The sequence below is a fragment of the Otolemur garnettii genome, unplaced genomic scaffold (assembly GCF_000181295.1).
Source record: "Otolemur garnettii isolate 467f Iridium unplaced genomic scaffold, OtoGar3 scaffold00013, whole genome shotgun sequence".
NCBI classification, from domain to species: domain Eukaryota; kingdom Metazoa; phylum Chordata; class Mammalia; order Primates; family Galagidae; genus Otolemur; species Otolemur garnettii.
Window position 1 is genome coordinate 25,579,764 of NW_003852408.1, and position 20,375 is coordinate 25,600,138.

The 20,375-nt window shown below is 38.2% G+C and overlaps 1 protein-coding gene across 1 annotated transcript in view; it reads right to left on the reverse strand.

Moving 5' to 3' along the window:
• Positions 1–20,375, reverse strand: part of LOC111723592 (partitioning defective 3 homolog B-like) — a 174,325-nt gene that overhangs the window by 87,558 nt on the left and 66,392 nt on the right. Inside the window, exon 3 of the mRNA XM_023510377.1 lies at positions 13,090–13,392. Coding sequence (XP_023366145.1) covers positions 13,090–13,392 — 303 coding nt within the window. The remainder of the gene's footprint in view (positions 1–13,089; positions 13,393–20,375) is intronic.

Here is a 20,375-nt window from a genome sequence, read left to right on the forward strand (position 1 = left end):
AAAAAAAAAAAAAAAAAGAGGCAACACTTTTCTACTGATTCAATGAAGTCAGTATTACTCTGGCATCAAAACCAGCACAAACAAATAAGACCACAGGCCAATATTCCTCATGACTATAGATGTAAAGATTATTATCAAAATACTTGCAAATAGAATTTAGTAATATATAAAAGGAATTATATACTGTGACGAAATGGGTTTTCTTCCAGAGAAGCAAGGCTGGTTCAAGATTTGAAAAGTGAACAAATGTAAACTATTAACAGGCTAAAAAAAGAAAAATCACATGGTTACATTGAAATGGAAACAGTATCTGGCAAAACGCAATATCCATTATTTATGCTAAAAACTCCCAGACAACGAACCAGGATTTAAGAGAAACTTCCTCAACTTGATAAAGACAGCTGCAAAATCTTACAGCTAACATTCCACTCAGTGGTAAGACTGTTTTCCAACATGGTCCTGGGAATTCTAGCCAGCACAATAAGGCAAGAAAAGGAAATAAGCATACAGATAAAAATGGAAGACACACAACTTCTATTCGCACAAAACTTCTCAGTGATCATTTCTAGCAGCCCAGTTTGTAGTAGCCACAAACTGGAAACAACCAAAATGTCTCTCAATAGATGAATGGCTAAACAAATTGTGGTATGCCCATAGCATGGAATACTACTTAGAAATTAAGAGAGCTGATTATGCCCACAGCGTGGATGGATCTCAAGGGCATTAAGCCCGTATGAAAGTAGCCAATCTTGGAAGGTCGCATACTTCCCCGTTTATGTGATTCCATTAACGTAACATTTTAGAAATGACAGAATTATAGAGGTAGAAAATACATTCGTGATTGCCAAGAGTTAGGGATGGGGAAAGGGTAAGTGGCTGTTAAGGGGTCCCACAAGGGATGTCTTTGTGGTAAAGAAAATAGTTCTGTATCAAGATTGCAGAGATGGTTATTATCGTGGTCCACCTATGTGATAAAATGGCAGAAACTATGCACACGCATCATACCAGCGTCCAACTCCTGGTTTTGATATTGTACCATAATTACATAAGACATAACCACCGAAGAAAACTGGGTGAAGAAACTTCTCTATGCTATATTTACAACTTTCAATGACTCTATAAAAATTTCAAAATAAAAGTTAAAAAATAACTATAACTATTTACCTATCACTATATAGCTGTTATAGATAACTAACAAATCTAGGTAACAACTCTAACTATATAGTATGGAAAAAGTTGACAAAAATACACGAGGTTATGTTGGTAAGAATGGTTCATCCAAATTGGAAAACAAAAACAAAAACAAAAACAACTACTTGGGTTCAGTCTTAGGGAATTCATAGCAATCTTAAAGGCAGACTGGTGTAAATGCCAGATATCAGCATATATAATAGTAGCTTAACTTAAATGGTGCTTATTAATTGCCAGCTGCTATTTTTTGTTTGTTTGTTTAAGATTGGTTAAATCCTTGTAACAACACTCTGATGTAGGTACTGTGATTATACCCATTTTACAGATGTGGCAACTGAGCCACAGAGAAGGTATGTGATGTGCTGAAAGTCACACAACTATACTGTGTGGTAAACTCAGCCTTCTATACAAGAAGGCTTGGCTTTATAATCTGTGCTCTTAACTGCTAAGCTATCTCTTATATACAGATTTCCCTTCTCTGTCTTCCTTTGGTCTATCTCCTGGTTCTTAGACCATAATATAAATAATAACTAATATAAATTCTATACACAATATCATATACACTATACGAAAGGGTGTATTAAGGGAACTGTTCTTTACTGTGAGCTATTCTTGCCTTTTGTTTGACTTTAAAGGCTAACATTCTCTATAACAATGGTGCTTTATGTTCTTGGTGTTAAATGTGCATGTGACCTGACGTGGCCTCCCCTGGGTTTGGTTTTCATGAAGTAACCAGAGAGGGAAAGGTATAAGGCTCTCTGGTCAGGCTTTCCTCTAAGGAAGGGCATGGCTTGAGCCCAGGCCTCCTCCTGACCTTGACATAGAAAATCTGCTGTGTCTGCATTGAAGAGAATATCCCTCTTAGTGTCTTGGCAATTTTAAAAGTGAGAGGCTGAGTAATGGCCCAGTTTGAGGGAACCCAGAGTGCTTACTCAGGATTGATTGAAAGTCTGTGTAAAACAATGGCTCTTGAATTCTATTTCTGGATGGGTTCATATCAATCCTCCGTCAGCTCTCTAGAGAGGAGGGTAGTCCGCCGCATATAAATATTAAAACATCTCTTTAAGATGTTGGATATTTATGAGAACTAACATTAAAACTATCTTTTACTGCCCTTTCTCATCCCACTGATTATTTATTGTTTGAAAAGATAAATACAGGAAAGCAATTGACCTAACAATGGCCTATTCTTGATTACACATTGCATTAAATACAGGAATTATAAAGAGGGCACTTTGGAATCTGTCCTTAGCATCTGCAAAGATTGTGTGTGAAAAGGTATGTGGCTTCACCGAAGAGATTAATGCAAACCGCAGGTCACAAGAGGCCTGCCGTAAGTGTGGCAGATCAACACAGATCTAGCCCTACTACAGAGAAACAGGTCAAAGCCCGAGACTTCTGATATGTCTTTGTATCCTGATAGCCTGGAGTAGAGTGCTTTGCACATAACAGACATCCAGTATTTTTTGGTGGAATGAAAGAATGAATGGATGAATGAATGAATGAATGAGGGAGGGAGACGGGGGGAATGTCTGGCAGGTCAGGAGCAGCATGCATGCTCTCTGCATAAGCTTAGTGACTTCTAACATTTCATTGCAGTAAACAGTGAGAAATGCATTTGCTTCATGTCCCAATACTCAGTTACATATATACCCTATTTACACGTGTACAGATTTCATTTTATATACATACATGGCTGAAACATAAAAAATGCAAAATAATACTTAAATTTATTACAATCAATTCAATGATCTTTTTCTATTCTTTTCTCTCATCCTTAAAAAAAAAATGTCAATCACTAAATTGATTTCAAGATGTTCTAATACGTTACAACCCTGCAGTTTGAAACACCCGAGCATGGCTGGAAGCTCATGCATGGGTTTCAGAGTAAGACCTGGGTTGAAACTCTGGCTCTGCGAACTTATTACCTGTCTCACCGTAGGTAAGTTTCTTAATTTCTCTGAGCCTCCAACTTCTCACTTGTGAAATAGATTCCTACTGTACAGGGTTTCTGTCCTCTTTCTAAAGGACAAACTTGAATGTGCCAAGCCTACTTCAAGAGTTCCCTGCTGCCCTTGGGCTAAAGTCTAAATGCTTTATCTTAGATTGTCTGGCCTCTCACGAAAAGGCCTGTGCTGACTTTCATTTTTTGCCTCCAGCTGGCCCTTACTTACGCACTATATGCCAGCACTTCTAATATATGTAGTTCCCTAAATGCCCCATGTTTTCTCTTTGGGCCTTTGTGCTTTCTCTTCTGCCCACTGGACTTCTACCTGTTCTTCAGATTATATCAGTTCCTAAGGAGCCTTCTTTGACCACCCAGAACTGCATTCATCATGACCACCCTTATCAAAACATCTGAGCACTACTATTCTAAATTTTCAGCTTCATCTCCCTAGAGCAGTGATTGTCAACCAGTCTGTTAAGATGAAATGATCTTAGGTGTGCTGTGAAAATTTTTAAGGATCACTAATTAACTTATTTTCAAAAGAAGTTCAAGGCACATTCCTTTTCTTAACTTTTTTTTTTTGATCAACATACTTTAAAAGTGCCATGGAAATTTAAGTGTGCTGTGAGCTAAGAAAGGTTGAAAAACACTCCACTAGAAGGCAGGAAACTCTGTATTCTGTTCTCTTAATGTTATTTTATGTCTAAATGAAGATATTCTACACATCTTCTTCAATCTCCTCTTAGTAAACACAATTAGTTAGGTGCATGTATCCGAAGGATCTGGACATTTGTTTGAAAAATATTCAAGTCAATGCTTAGATGACAGCTTTAAGAAATGAGGATAAGCCTTTGGCAAATATTCGTCAAACGTGCCCACTTACTTGAGGATGGCGAGTGTCTTAGAAATGGATGGTCCCTGAGTACCAACCCTCCTTGCTTAGCTCAGACATAATAAAGGAGAAGATTATCTACATTTGTCACCCCTGGATGCTGACAATTTAGGCAGACATAACTAACATAGTCCCAAGAGGAGGGCTCTCAGAAGATGGAAAAAAATTAATGAGGACATCAAGTTTTAAAGAGGGGGGATGAGGGAAAGGGGAGTTAATGGTATATCAGTTACTATGAGCACTTATCTGGCCATAGAGATTCTTTCATTAAGAGATTTCTCATTATTGTTTAAAAGTCACTTAAAAATTGATCATAATATGTTCTGAGAAAAAAAATTCTGATTGCTTGGTTCAACTGATGAGTTAAGTCTCTGTGTAAATGGCATTAATCACTGCGATTCCCAAACTGGAATGAGATCACTCTGGCTGTGTAGAGACTAAAAAAACACTTCTCTAAGTAATCTACTGTACTCACCACTCAAGTCCCTACGCACAGCCCCACAGTCCTGAGACAGAGTGAGAGCTAAAATGCTGTTAAACTAAAACACAATTAACTGGAAACTTGACTAGAGAGAAAGAGACTAGGGAAAAACACCAACAGAAATGTGAGCTGCAGGTGACAAAGATGTGGTCAATGAAATGCTGGCTCTCAGAAATCAAATTGTTACCGCCAAGAGATACCAGCCATCCCCCATTGCCCCAATAGCACAAAATATGTTCCTACCCAGCTGTTCACACAGCTTCAAGCTCTCCTGTTAATTCTTTTCTTATCCTTTATTGGCCTATTCTTAGAATTTCCCAAAACATACTTTTTCAGTGGTTACTAAAATAAGGAATACATGTCTCCTCACCCCCAGTTGCCTTAGTTAAATGAGATTAGAATTTCTTCAGATGGCAATATTTCTGTTTGAGCTATAAAAGAGAGTCTACATAATAAGAATAGCCTCCCACAGGGAGTTAATGGGAATATACTTGACCAAAGCACTACACAGCATTAATCTACAACTTTTGCATTATTAAAGGGAAGTAAAAAAAAAAAAAAAAAGAAAGAAAGAAAGAGAGAGCGAGAGAGAAGTCATCGAGAGGTAATCTGATTGATGGATTCCACGGAATGACAACCTAAAAGCCACTCACGACTCCTTTCTCCTTGACTTGGTTTACCTGAAAGATAAAATAACTATTTTTTAACACCCCCTTGCAACTTGAGTGAACTTTTAACCCAAATTTTTCCAATGATAAGTTGTTGGGGTGTTCTGGGAAATCTTTTCACAGGAATGAACTTGACTGACACATTCCGGTGATATTTGCCCCTTTATCTTTCTTTGGTGGCCTTGGGAGGTGGAGATGAAGCGTGGAGCTGCAGCAGCCACCTGGGAGTTGTGACACAACACGAGGAAGAGGCCTCACCACTGGGAAAGACAAAGGGGAAGCAGAAAAGGGGCTGCTTTAGGAGGTCAAGGCCACCCCAAGTTCTTTAATGGGTAAGGCACAGTTGGGCTTTCTGTTGTTCATAGCCAAATAAGATCTGACTGGACACTCTGTTGTTATTGACAATTCTTCTGGGACCCCCCAAAATTGGCTTGCCCATTGTGTGGACAATTGTTTAGCCCATCTCTGAACCAGACGGACATTCAAGTGACATGGCAGGAAGACAGCCTTAGCTCTGATGACAAGCTTAGGGACATCTAATGAGTTACTTTTACACAACTGCCAGAATAGCTCGGCGCGTAATAACTGCACTCATCACTTATACGGATGATATGACTGATCTAGCAGTACGTGAACCATTATTTAGTTTTCTTGCCTCGTATCCCCTCACTTGCTTTTCTGTTCCACATTGTGTTTCTGACGATTGTTATACATTAGTGGGAGTTGAGGCTGGAGTTAGGAATGGACCACTAGACATGTGACAGTGGAACAGATCGACTCTAACAGGTTCCCAAACCTACAGCTTTAAGAGTCAACAGCTAGATATAATCAATAACTTTCCTAGTTATAGTTAAATAACCTTCTCAAGATACATCCCAATAATATAAAATATAGTCCAAGACTGTGTAGTGCAGCAACCTTCCTAAATAGTTATAGTTGACATTTATGGAGCTGGGCGCTGGGATAATTTTCCTTAATCTATAAACAATCCAGAGGAGAATATATCTACTCCTGTCTTCATTTTACAGTGAGGAAACTGAGGCTTTTAAAAATTGGTACATTTGAACCAAGATGCTAGAAAGACCAATTCATAGTTTCAGGTCTTTCCTGAATTGAATGCCTTTGCAATTTCATGATTTTTACAGTATGTCTGAATATACCCCTATTGTAATTCGGTTATATGGTAATTATCGTTTATGAGATAGTTTCAGCTATATGAGTGAGTTCCTTGAGGGAGAGATTGTTTCTAAACTTCTTTGTACGATGTATGGAATACAACAGATGCTCAATAAAAGTTTTTCTGCAAACATTTTTGGATACATGATGGTAAGTCAAGGTCACCTAGCTACAGTATTAAAGAGCTGTGTGCTACTGGCTACTTCAATTTCACAGCTGCCATATATTGGTTGGTAAGTTAAGAAGTTATTAAGCAAATGCTAAATGTCTCCATTTACATTGGACCACAGAAAGTCTCACTTTGCATAGTTAAATCTAAATGGACACATTATTTTTGAACACCAGGAAGGGAAAAAAAGTGATCTGTAGGGTTCACTGGGAACAAGTTATTCCCTTGCTTGTTAGGGTTACTGGAGTGGCATATGAAGGGATCTTTACAAACTTGGTGTGCCTCGATATCATTGTGATAAGCTCACAGATGAATCAAAGAATGCAGACTGGATAATGGTAGACGAGATTAATAGCTGACTGAAGATCCCAAACAGTGTTGATTAATGGAGGTCTTGAGTGATGAGTTGCAGGGATTATACTTGACTTTGATCAATGATCTTATCAATGACACGGATGAGTCCACAATGATTAAATATGAGGATGATATAACTGAGGAAAGATAGCTAATATATTGGAGGACAAACATCAGTACTTTAAAAATGTCTTTATTGGCCGTAACAATGGGCTAAACCTAATAAGTTTATAAAGATATTTAACTTGGATAAAGAGGAAGTCCTGTATTTTGGAAAATCATTGTACAATATATTGGGGAATTTGGTTTGATAGCAACTCAAGTTAAAAAAATGGATACTTAAAAAACTCACTATAAAGTAGTAATGACAACTGGTTTAAGAGTTTAGGCCACACTAATAAGTGTAAAGAATTAAATCCAGAGGACATAAGAGACCCATTGGTTTTTTTCGGACCATATGTGAAATGTGGTTCCTAGTTCTGCCTGCTGTGCTCAACGTAGCAATCATAAACTCAATAGACTTGACTGTTATATATTCAAGACATAGCTACCAGAGGGCTTATAGGTGTGGATTATAATACAAGAAGGATAAAAACAGCTGGGGGAGTTTCTTCTGAAAACCGATTATATGATAAACTCCTCAAGGTTATGTTCCATGTTTCCTGAAACCTTGTTAAGGCCAATGCTGAGCACACAGCCTGCCGCATACTTAGAGTTTAATAAATGTTTGCTAATGAAGGTGGTATAGCAGTCACTTTGCATATCTGAAGGGCTATCAGCGAAGCTTAGACCTGTGTCCAGGTAGGTTGATCTAGGATGCATGGTAAATGTTACATGGCAACAGTGTTAGCATGGATAAAAACTGGGCATTTCTATATCAATTAAAGTGAACAAAAAGTGAAAAAAGATATTTTAAGATAAAAGGAGTTGTTGTCACTGGAAATATGCCAACATAGTTCAAAGGACACCTCGTGGGGGATTTTTATGGAGAAGATGACCCTGGTAAGCCAGATGTGAGGCTTGACCACCAAAATCTTACCTGACTCTAAGATTCTGTTAAACCATTTACTCATTTATCTTCCCAAGAATATTTATGGACTGCCCCAGGGACCGAGGACACAATAGGGAGCAAAAGCAGCCAAGGGCCCTACCCCAGCAGAACCTGGAGTGTGGCACCCAAAGGGGGCCTGGATAAGGCCCACTTGCAGGAGGAAGAATGTATTAAAACTGCTACTTAGGTTGTGATTTTTAAAGTCTTAGTCTTTTATAAATTTCTATATTTAGTATATGTTTTATAATATCTACATTAGCAAGTGTGTATCACTGAGAAACAAATACACATCTTTCATGGGGTAACGCTCCAGACATTTTTACTGACAGCAAGTATGATCAAATGCCTTTGGCAGCTCCTAGAAAAGATTGTTGAATAACCCTACAGACTAAAGCAAAACCACGATTATGGCAAAAGCCACAGAAATCTCCTAGTCCTTTTATTTAGGACTATTTTGTCCTCATCCAGATGTAAAGTTGCCACGTTAATATACTGTGGGAGCCCTTTAAATGCTGACACTGCAGTGGAAATGAACACATTATAAATTCTACACTGTCAGTTTCTAGGCAGGACTTAACCAAGTCTGTAGGAACCAGCACTGTGAGAATCCAGTCCTATGTCTCGGCCACAGTGCTAGAGATGGTTTTATAAACACTATCACTTACAGATGAATCCTTTATAAGATAAGTTTCTTGGTTTGTTTGTTTGTCCTTAGAAGGACTTAGGGCCAACACTGGAGAGGCAAAGAGGTATGAGATGGAAGTTGCCCCTATTAAAAAGTTTTCACCCACACATGATATGTTCCTGTTGAGATTGAGATATATGGAAAAGTTGGGTATATTTTATATGGGTATTCAAAAAATGCAAAATGTAAATTCATCTTCAACCATCACGACACATGAGGCCATTATTATAATCCCCTCTTACAGATCAGAAGGTAAAGATCTATGCCATCTATCAGAAAGCTGCTAAATTCCAGGACTGTCTCCTGTTGAACCTTCAGAGTCCTCCTCAGCTCCAGCCCCAGATCCTGCCCTGGCCTTGCCTCTCTCAAGATCAAGATGGAGGCTGGCTGAGGCTCTCTCATCTGTCCTTGGAAGCTCTAAGACCCTCTATTTTACCTTTCCATTTGCCCCTATCCCAGGTTTCGGTTTCAGTGAGCTTCATTTAGACCCTTTACACACCACGCTTCCTTACTGCTCAGCTTTCACCCCTGCTGCTCTCTGCACCTCCAGGCTAACAGCCAGTGGTTTCTCTCTGTGTGCCTCAGGGCAGCACAATGTGTGGTATTCTCATTGCAAGGGTACACCATCCTATCACCTCTGGGCTGCCAGCTCCCTAAGGAGAAGCTTCCCTAGGCTCCCTGGTGAACCCAGTACTGAATTCAGGTCTTGGCCCTTAGCAATGACTAAATATTTGTTGAATTACATGCATGAAAATGAGAAATGGCATTTTGGGAAAATTATTTCACTGAGCATCATATAGTACTGTCTGAAAGACTAAACCCAGATCACCACATGTATGCCACTCTATCTACATGGGTACTCATTTCCTTAACTAGGAAATCAGAGTGTGATCTATATAACACTGTGGGGTAGGAAAAGAATACTGTATGACATGGAGAGATCCAGAATAAAGTCCTGACTCCATGCTATATGACCTCGGACAAGGCACTCATCTTTTCTGGGCCCCAGTTTCTGCAATAATAATATGAGAAGGTTATTCTGGATGGTCTCTAGATTCTCTTGTTAGCTCTGAGATACTGTCACAGAAGGAACTTCAAAGTTGCGATCTTTTCCACGCCACAACTCTGCTGTCTCCCCTTATCACCCTGAGCTCACTCTCTAAGTTCTCACCTCCTAATCAACTTTCTTCTTGTTGTAATTCTCACTCTGTGGTTATTCTCCCCTGAAACTGTTCTCTCTAAATTAACTGATGACCTTTAAATGGCCAAACCCAAACTCCTCTCTTCAGTTCTTATTCTATTGACCTCTCTGATACATTTGAAAGCCTCATGTCTATGGTATCTGCTAAACATCTTTCCCTTCATTTTAACCTAAAGGTTTGGGCTACTTCTTATTTTCCCCTGTCTCCTGTGCCCCTCTCTTATTCCAGGCCCTTGTCATCTCCTACTACTGTAGTCAGCTACCAATTTGTCTCACAGTCTGTCTCTCTCTTTGTCTGTCATCCAGCTGGAAGAGCTATTTTCCCTAAACGCAAATCTGTCAGCTCATCCCCCAATTAGGGTCCATTAAAGGTTCCCATTGTCCATAGGTTTGGCAAATCCATCAATGCCCACTGCACACACATTTCCACTCATCCTTCTGGAGCCCAGGGAGAACACCCCTACTCAGGCATAGCTTCCCTTCTTTACATGGATTTCAAATAGCGACTACCGATGGGTTAGCAGCAGCAGAAGAGGCGACCCGTCCCTTCACAACTGACTGTGACCTGCTCTGCGACCTCCTTTCCCATCACTTTCATTCCTAACCCTCGCTCCAGGTCTGGGTGCTTCCGAGCTCCTCCAGCAGGCCTGCTCTTTCAGGCTGCTCTGCCCATCTACATGCTTAATTATTCTGTAAGGAAAACAATTTTCCTACTGCATCTGGTCCATTTTCACTAATCCTTCCAGAGCCATTTCAAATATCATCAGGCCTTTCCCGACTAGCCCAGGCAGAGCTCTTCTATTTACATTATACTGTAATTATCTACTTCCACATGTGTTGGTCCCCAACTGACTAGAACATGACTTTCTTCAGACTCAGACTGTATCTTAGTCATCTCTGTATTTTCTCTTCAGTGTTCTCAAGGTGCCAAACAAACACTGCATGAGTGAAGACTGAACAGATGGGTGGATGCGTGGCAGTGCCCTCTGACTGTACATGTGGTAGGTGTAGTTCCCAGTTATGCACACTGTTAGGGACACTGTCACAGCAACTCTTCTTAGACTTATGTGGGCCTGGGTATATTAGGAAAGTTCAGAACTTTATTGATAAAGGAAGTAATAATAACGATGGTGATGATGGTGATAGCTAACATTACCAAATGCCTACTATGAGTCAAGACAAACATGCTTGCTTTAAGACTTACAGAATAAGAGCAGTTGTTAAGTATAATTAAAGAGCTGAAGAAAGACAAATCTTTGATCTGCTATCTAAAAATATGACAACAGTCTTAAACTCTACTGAAAGCGGCTTTCAATCATTTATTAGTTAAAAGGGGTCAGAGCCAAAAGGAAGACTCTATTAGTCATACATATGTCTGGACTGGGCAGTAAATGATAAATTTTTTTCTTGGTATCATTTTATTGTGTCTGGAGTTAAGATTATCGTAAGAAATTTCTTCCTTGGTCAGATTTTACTTGGTGAACATTAGCTTAGGATAGTTCCCTAAATAGTGTTCTAAAGAATAACCATAAGGTCTGGGATGGAGATAAGCTTTACATGACAAAAATGTGGAGGAGGATGATGAGTGCTGGTTGTTGTATGGTCCTCTTAGAGATGCAGAATGTGTGCTAGTGAACTGGGCATAAGAAGACCATAGTAAGGAGACCTGCTACTTGTGGATTAACCCCAACTCCCCCATATATACTATTTGACTTATGAACCATTTTAAATAAAATGCCTCATACTTATTTCCATAGAATTAGCATTGGGAAACACTGGCTGGGAGGTTCCTAGAAATAGTCCCTCTGTGTTGAGATTCTAGCTGTGGAACATGCGAGGAGGCCTGGTATGGAGAACCATCTGGTTTAGAGAGAAGACTGACTCTGATCTGGGAAAGAAGAGGCTCATGCCTGTTGTCATTATTTTCAAGATAAAATTCAACTCTATATGAAGGCTGGGCAGACAGAGTCCAACTCTTAATCAATTCTTTGCATTAGCAGTTTAGTTATTATGGTGGTATCAGAGTCATAAGAATTTATATTTTCATTTTGTCCCAAAGAAAAACTTGACCATCTTTCTTTAATATTATCAACCTGGAGGCTTGACAGTAAGGATTAAAAATTGCTCCTTCCTTTCCACTTGGTTATTGGAAAGGCTCTGAAAGGTAATCAGTCTTGTGAAGCTACACTTTACAGTCTGCATAAAAATGCCATGATTTCCCTTCCTCTCCCCAACCTAATTGAAAGTGCATAATATCACCCAGCTGGGGAAATGTAAACGGTAAACATACGCAATATATCACGCTATCACACAAAGGCTGGTTACTAATAGGGACTGGGTGGTTGTCAGAGCCCTGAGAAATCTGGGGAACAAGTCTTTTTTTCATATAGAATGAGAGCTCTTTGCTCCTGCCACCCTTCCTCCCACCTCCTCCCCTCATGCTTTAAGCTACGGTCAGATAGACAGGTCAGTCAACTCATTCCTTGCATGTGTAATTCCAAGGGTCACCTAACAGTGTGTATTGACTAAAATGTCCTTATACCAGTCTTTCAAGGGATAAGGCATTTTACTTTTGGCAGGAGGTGGGGTTGGAATCCTCTTGTTCCCTACCTACTTCAGTTGTACTGACAGATGGTCCTATTATCTCTTTCCTCAGCTGCTAAACTTAAAGACCCTTGGCCTTGTCACCTCTTATCTTTCTCTACTTCATCAAACTCCTATTGCCAAGATTATCACCCTTTTATACCTCTGATCATCCATGAATATCAATACAGGGTCACATTTTCCTTGAGTACAAAATCCCAATTTCGCTTTTCAAAGCCCCTTGTTCCTCCACAGCTGTCTAAAATCCCACTTCAATTACACTACTTGGAAGTCATCATTTTCTCTTCTTTGACGCCTCACCTCCAAGTGTCATGTCGTCTTCTTGAATAAGCCTTTTACAATGGGGCTCTCGGGTTCTCAAAAGAAAGGACAATATCCCTTCAAAGGTTTTACCATTAGTTCTGTGTCACAATATTCCTTCAAAAATTGCTCCCTGTTGCACCATGAACTCTACTACTACTATTCATTCACATCACCTTATAACTGGCAATTGTTTTATTCTTGATGGCGGATACCTTATGGGTAGGTCAAAGGACAGCACTTGTCTAGGGTACCCCATCATTTCAGTTCTAACAGATTGAAGGACATGTTTTTATCTGCTTTAGCAGTAGAGATGATTCGAGACTTACTGAATTAAAACTACATTCATCTTTCACTAAGTTATATTACCTGTCAACTGGAGCTGGGGGATGGTACGGCTTGTTGACCTTGGCATAGAGACCCTCTAAGTGGTCTCTCTCTGGAGACAGTGGACGGCCATCCCGAGGGAAACCAAATGGCCCAGCCCTAGGAGGAGATGGAGATCTGAAGACACTTGCTGACACACACGGTTCCCGAAAGTGGTTCACTCTGGCGTAATTGGGGTCCATTTCATCATCATCCATATCGTGCACTGATCCGAATGCACCAGCAGCATAATCCACAAGACCTCTTGCCTGCTTTTCCCTTAGCTCCTGATGTTTTGCTCCAATCCTGAAAAACAGAACAAGTACCAGAGGTGTATGTGAGTTTTGCGTGCTAACACAATGAAATGCTCTCCTGGATCTGTTAACTCTTCCTATCAGCTGTCACTTTCTCATTTACTCAAGATCACACCATGCGGAAATGCCAACAGCATAAGGGGGTTAATTCCTATCTCCTACTTTTATACCTTTATTTTTTACAGGGTCTTTAGAGAGATAGCAACGCTCTAGGTATTTTGACACATCTTGCCTACTGATGACTGGACTGATAGCAAAGTCAGAGGCTGATTTTCATTAATAATCCCTTCCTACAAATGTGCTGTGTTTGTGGGAATAGTACATCTTTGGTGTGATATTATGGAAATCATTCTTGGGACAGGGATGCATGTTAAAGAGCCCACTGAAATCGTATAGTTTTCTATGATTTCACTACTTAGGGCACTTGAGTTCCGTGTATTCTTCTAAAGAAAAGAGCTTGCAAAAAATTGATTTAAATATGAAAAAGAAATACAGAGGCTTTCTGGTCACTAAAAGCAGTGGTATCATGGGTAATTTATAAGAGACTCTAAGTTTTTTGGTTACACAAATGGGGATCATTGTGTCTCATTATATAGGGGCTAGAGACAGAGTAAAATAGTGAGGAAATTAATAGGTTCCTGACAGAGATGAATTGGCACATATAAGTGAATTAAACGCCATTACTGGCAGAAATCCACCGTGCTGAAGCCTTAAGTGATATTACAAAACGCTGCTGCTAATCAGGGCTACTCTGCAGACTACTGGGAATAGGAGCCGAAAAATATACTTAGGTAGATTCCAAATCCATCTGAATTTTGAGAATTAGAAATCTAATCTGGAAAGTGTTAGATCAGCTCTTCTCAACTCCCAGTTATGTATTAAAATGGAAAGGTCATGATGGCATCGTACTGGACAATGGTGATCTTGATGGCATTAGGCGGTCTCAGAACTAAGGGTAAATCTTATGTCATGGGGCAGACAGGGTGCATTGTGTACACAGGATGAATGGGTAAGATGATGCTGGCTCAGGTGGCTCAAAGAAGACACTCAAGAAAGAATGAGGACAAACCTGAAATCCTGGGTCCAGAGACTGTGTAAGGTCTGTGGGCCAGAAATGAGAGAGCTATATGTGACTAGAGACATATATGGAAGGCCTACATGAGTTAAAAAACTAAAACTAAAACCCCTCAGTAGCTTCCCCCCCAAAACAGCTGTTTACATACACAGCAACTAGTTTTATTACAAAACGTCAAACCCTTTATAAAATCTTTGGAAGCCATGATTTTTCAAGGTATTTTCTTTTTTGGTAGATAGTATTTTTATTTTTATTTATTTTTTAAGTGAAGGAGAAAAGAAATTTGGAAGAGAAGAAAAAAAGTAAAAAAGAAAAAAAAAATAGAAAAAGAAGGCGGCACAGGATAAATCCCCCTCTAACCCTGAAACTCAGCAATCATCCTCAAGTTTTGATAGACAAAAATAAAAGCCAAGATATATTATTGCGTATCTCTTTTGACTAGGCCAAACCATCCACCCTACTCAGGAGTAATTAGCAAAATTTATATTTTTGCATAAAGCAGCTTGAATCTCCAAGGAATTCTGAATTAAGATGAAAAGAAGATTACACAGTAGGGTATCCATTAAGGGGCCTTGCCTATCCCCTTCAGTGTACAGCAGTCCTAGATTCATGGATGTTTGTTTTGAGTAATTTTTGAGAAAGAAGATAACCTGCTCCTTTCTGCAACAAAACAATTTTTTCTAGGGACAGTGCAGACTTGATTATCAGAGAAAGCTCGCTGCACTCTGATGATAGGGATAGATTTCCATTGCAAATAGAGCAAAGGACATCAATAAAGTTAGGGGGTGGGTTCAGCGTGGTTACTACCCCTCCTAAGTAAGATGCCTTCAAGAGAAATCATTCAGCAGAAAGACGAATATTCCCCGGCTGCCGCATGGGGCTACGCTTGTGCATTAATGGAAGAGAAAAACACCAAGCTTGATCTAAAAATCACAGAAATAGAACACTGGTATCTGTGTTCCTTATTTTATCACTTCTCTTTCTCAGAGGTTTTCTCATTAATTAAACTTGCTGAGTATGTAGAGATTCTCGGATGAAAAGTACTGCATGTATGCCAAGCAGTATTTTATCTTGTATTTTTCCTTTCTAAAACAAAACCAAATTCCTTCTTGATTCTCTCTGTACCACTGAGTGTTTCAGGAACTAATTTCATATTAATCACTCAGTAGGTGAAATAGTAATTTCTCTGAACCATCATTATTATGCCACACATCAGAGTCTCTCCATGTCAGGGAGGACAAAGCAATCTCTGAAAAGGGGTGTTTGGAGGCAGAACAGACTCAAGAGAGAAATGCCAAGGAAAAAGATTTTTTATTTTGTCCTCCACCTTCACACCAATTCAGTATAAGAATTATAATTGTTTATAGTTATTTCCACTAGGAGGTCTCCTTTCCACTTGGGAACTCAATCTGTTGAAAATACCTATTTTTTTCAAGACATATCCTTTTATATGTGATGGTACCAGCAGTCTCCCCATTTTCCCAAGCACACTGCCTTTGAATTGTTTAAAACTCCTCTTTCTCTCTTCCATTATGCAAACTCTGCCATTTCTTTCTTGTGCTACTACTCTCAAATGTCCTCTGCTATTTCTGTTTCTTCAGTGGCAGTCTAACGTTCAGGCTTTTACATTGCTTAGATCTGCACTGTCCAATATGGCGGCCATAAACTATGTGTGGCTCTATACATTTAAATTTGAATTAATTAAAATCAAATTAAGTTAGCTTCTTGGTTTTAAAAACCATATTTCAAGTGCTCAGTAGCTATACGTGGCTAGTGACCACTATATTGGACAGTGAATATAGAGACTAATTTCATCATTGCAGAAAGTTCTATTGGACTGTGTTGGCCTAGATTATTCTAAGAGTTTTTGGTATATTGCCTCGTCCTACTTTAATCACTACCTGAACAGGCTGCTAGAACAATCATCCCAAAGAGCATTTTTATTATGTATTTCAGATCAATGATCTCTAATAATGGGCTGTAATAAAATGATGTCTTAACACAATAACTAAGAAAATGCTTTGAAGGCTATGTTAACCAGTATGATGAAAATATTTCAAATTGTATATAAAACCAGCACATTGTACCCTATGATTACATTAATGTACACAGCTATGATTTAATAAAAATAAAAAAATAAAAAAATGATGAAATAAAAGTATGATTACTCTTCTCTCCCTGAAACTCTAGAAACAATTGAGAAATTGGGGCTATAATCTCACATCTTGCTGTGAAATTTGGACTCAGCACCAGAGGGGTATACCAGAGTATACCAAGAGTTGATAGATGCCCACTTCTCCAGCAGGGCATACATTTCTCTGGAAATAAAGGAGGGAGTCTAGAAGAGTACAGATAGTAAACTCTTACTTAGAAAAAGAGAGTCTGGGGACAGGAGTGAGCAAATCTACTACCCGGAAGAAACTTCAGAGAGATTAAATAAGAAGTGAAAAGTATGAACCTGCCTTGTGTCTGATAGACAGAATCAGCAGAACAGGGATAAATCAAGCCAAACTCATCAAAATAAAGCCAGTCATCTAGGAGACTTCACTAAGAAGCAGGTTGATCTCTTGTCTAGACAACATACTTCTCAAAATGCAAGGCCATAGAAAATAAGCCCCCAGGGCAGTGCACCCAGCAAATATGGCAAGAAATATTTTGAGAGAACATGCAGATTGAAATTGCTGGTGACCACAATGCCCATGTCATTTAATAGTATCTTTTAGCATATTATATGTTTAAATTTTCAAGTGTCATAGAACACTATATTAATATAATGGGTCATACAAACATTTAAGAAAATAAAACACAATAAAAAATTGCAGCTTATTTCATATAGTAGGCAGAAGTGTTATTTCAAGAAGGAGAAAAAAAAATCAAGCAATCTACACATTCAGGCAAACTCACTCTGGTCTCAAATATGAATAATGACAACACAAAAACACAGAGGGAATTTTGTACTTGTTGACCAATCTTGAAAAACTTGTTGATGATGAAAAATAGCCAACTAACAACTACACCACAATGAAGACCATAACTGGTTGCCATAGTATTATGTCTCCAAAATTTTAAGTGTTGAAACTTAATCTCTATTGTGGTAGTATCAGGAAGTGGAGCCTTTTGGAAAGTGATGAAGTTATGAGGGCTCTGCTTCCATAATGGATTAGTGTTTTATAAAAGGGCTGGAGGGAAGTGGCTGTCTTTGCTCTTGCACTCCTCCACCATGTGAGGACATCTAGGCAGCACTATCTATGGGCAACAAGCCTTTACTAGCTATCTCACCTGCTGACACCTTGACCTTGGACTTTCCAGATTCCTGAACTATGAGGAAATGAGCTCCTGTTCTTTATAAATTACTCAGTCTCAGGTTTTTATTTCAGCAACAAAAATGGACTAAAGCACTGTTATAGCTTTGGAAAGACAGGTCTGGAGGCAAGCAATATATTCATTGAAACCCCAAACTAAAATTAAACATCTGTGGAAATAATAATTACCAAAAAATGTATGAACTCTGAACATATAAAAATAATAACACTAATGGAAATCAGAACTCAGTAAGGAAATAACTTAGGAGACAGCACTATTATCCAACTGTATTTACTTCCTTACCTTATAAAGCAGTAAGTAGTTACTGCTTTCATTAGTAGTTACTGTTAGAAGTTGATATGTCAAGAAGCATAGATATAAATATATTAAATAAAATTATGAAGAAACCACCAAAAGAATGAATTATCAGCAGGGGAGAGATACATAGAACAAAAGCCAACCATATAGTAGAAAATAAAAAGCAGAGAAAGCAGTAAAATTGCTTCTCAGTCTTTTGGCTAAGATCAAGTGTAGAGTAAACCGTTAAAAAATTTTAAAAATAAGTTAATCAAATTTATGTTATAATAATAAATATAAATGGAATATTTCTGTTTTCTAACTAAAGGATCCCAAATATGATGAAAAGAAAAACATACTAAGCACTATTAAAATAGTAAAAATAAAAAAGTCTAAATTATAATACAAAATAATTTTAATAAATATAGAATATAAATAAAAATATAACCTTATAAAAGTTGTACTATACAGCTATAAACAGGGTCATAGTATTCTTATGCTAGAAGTAAGTAAGATACACATATAGGTGAGAATACTGTATGTATAAATATTTGTCTGATGGAAATATGTACCTTTGCATACACAGAGAAAATAATATTTGAAAGGATACACCAAAAATTCATAACAGTGGTTGCCCCTAGAAAGTGGAATTTATATACTTATAAACCACTTGAATTTTTATGTATTTTTAAGATAATTTAACATTTTTTAAAATATAAAATATTTTTAACTATAAGGTTTAATGAATCAAACCTTTTTGAAAAGACATTAGATGCTCTGTACCAATAATCATCCCATCTTACAAAACTGATTTGTCATGACTCCATTGTTAACTCAGTTACAATTTTCATCAAATGACTATTCATTGAACTTTTGTTTGTCCCTTCAAATCAACTGTTTTTTGCCAAGAGTATACATTTTCTATTCATCAAATTTGACTCTAGCTTTCTCTGGCATAAGGACTAAACTTACTCATATATACTCCAAAGTGACCTAAACAATTCTTCATTTCTCTTTCAACCTAGGTAGCTTGTAAATTCTCTTTGATTTATAATTACTATATATTTGCAAAAATCAAAACAAAATGAAAACCTTTTATTGATTCATTCTAGATATTCTGCTTCTATAACTAGACTATAAGTTCACTGGGTATTCATTTGAGTTTTTGCTTATTTGTGGTTGACTGATTACTTTCCATGCTATTTACTGATGTTATACTGTGCACTAGAAGGATAAAAATGAACACTGAGTCTCCGACTCTCTACTGGGGAGATTAAGTAACTAGAGTCCAGTGGAAAAACTATGATACTGCATGTCCTACATATTCAGGGTAAGAGTCAATTCAGCTTAGGAATTTTGAGGACGACTCGTGAAGGCAGTGCCATGAGAACATGTCAACCTTGTTCCAGCTTGTGGAGATGGTATAAAGTTCTCTGGTCAGAGAGACACAAGTAACTGGGCCTGGCAATGGATGGTTTATTTAATGGTTTTAAGTCTGATGTAAAACAGACTGGTCTGTGTTATCTTCCTACAGCTCCTCTACAAAGGGAACACATTTAGTAAAATTTATTAGCAAATATGTAAAGGTTTACAGAATGCAATTTTGCCTACTATTCAAGTTTTTTGTAAGGTAAATCCTATTATACCTTCCTATATTTGCTAGTTTAACCTTTTACTATCAAATGAAACAAATCCACGACATAGTGAACTGTTATAAAGCAGAAATGTTTGTAACTATTACTGAGTTCAAAGTTCAGATTCCCTAGAACGTCTCAATAAGTTCTCTGCTCATCACAACCACTTCCATACCTCTGTATGTCTATGTCTCCTTTCTTCTACATTCATAATCCTGATTCTCAAGACATAGAGAATGCCACAACATCTCATAATTAGAGCTTGCTTTGCTCAGCATTACATGTACAAAGTTTCAGAATACCAATACTACATGCCAAATGTTGGCATGGATGCAAAGAGAGGGAATACTTCTTCACTGCTGGCAGGAATGCAAGCTAATATGACCTTTTTGGAAAGAAGTTTGGAGAATACTCAAGGAACTAAAAGTAGACCTACTATTCAATCCTGCAATTTCTCTACTAGGTATATACTCAGATGATCAAAAATTACTTTACAACGAAGACATTTGCACCAGAATGTTTATTGCAGCCCAATTCATAAGTTCCAAGACATGGAACAGCCCAAGTGCCCATCGACCCACGAATGGATTAACAAATGGTGGTATATTTACACCATGGAATATTACGCAGCCATAAAAATGATGGAGACTTCATTTTTTTTTTTTT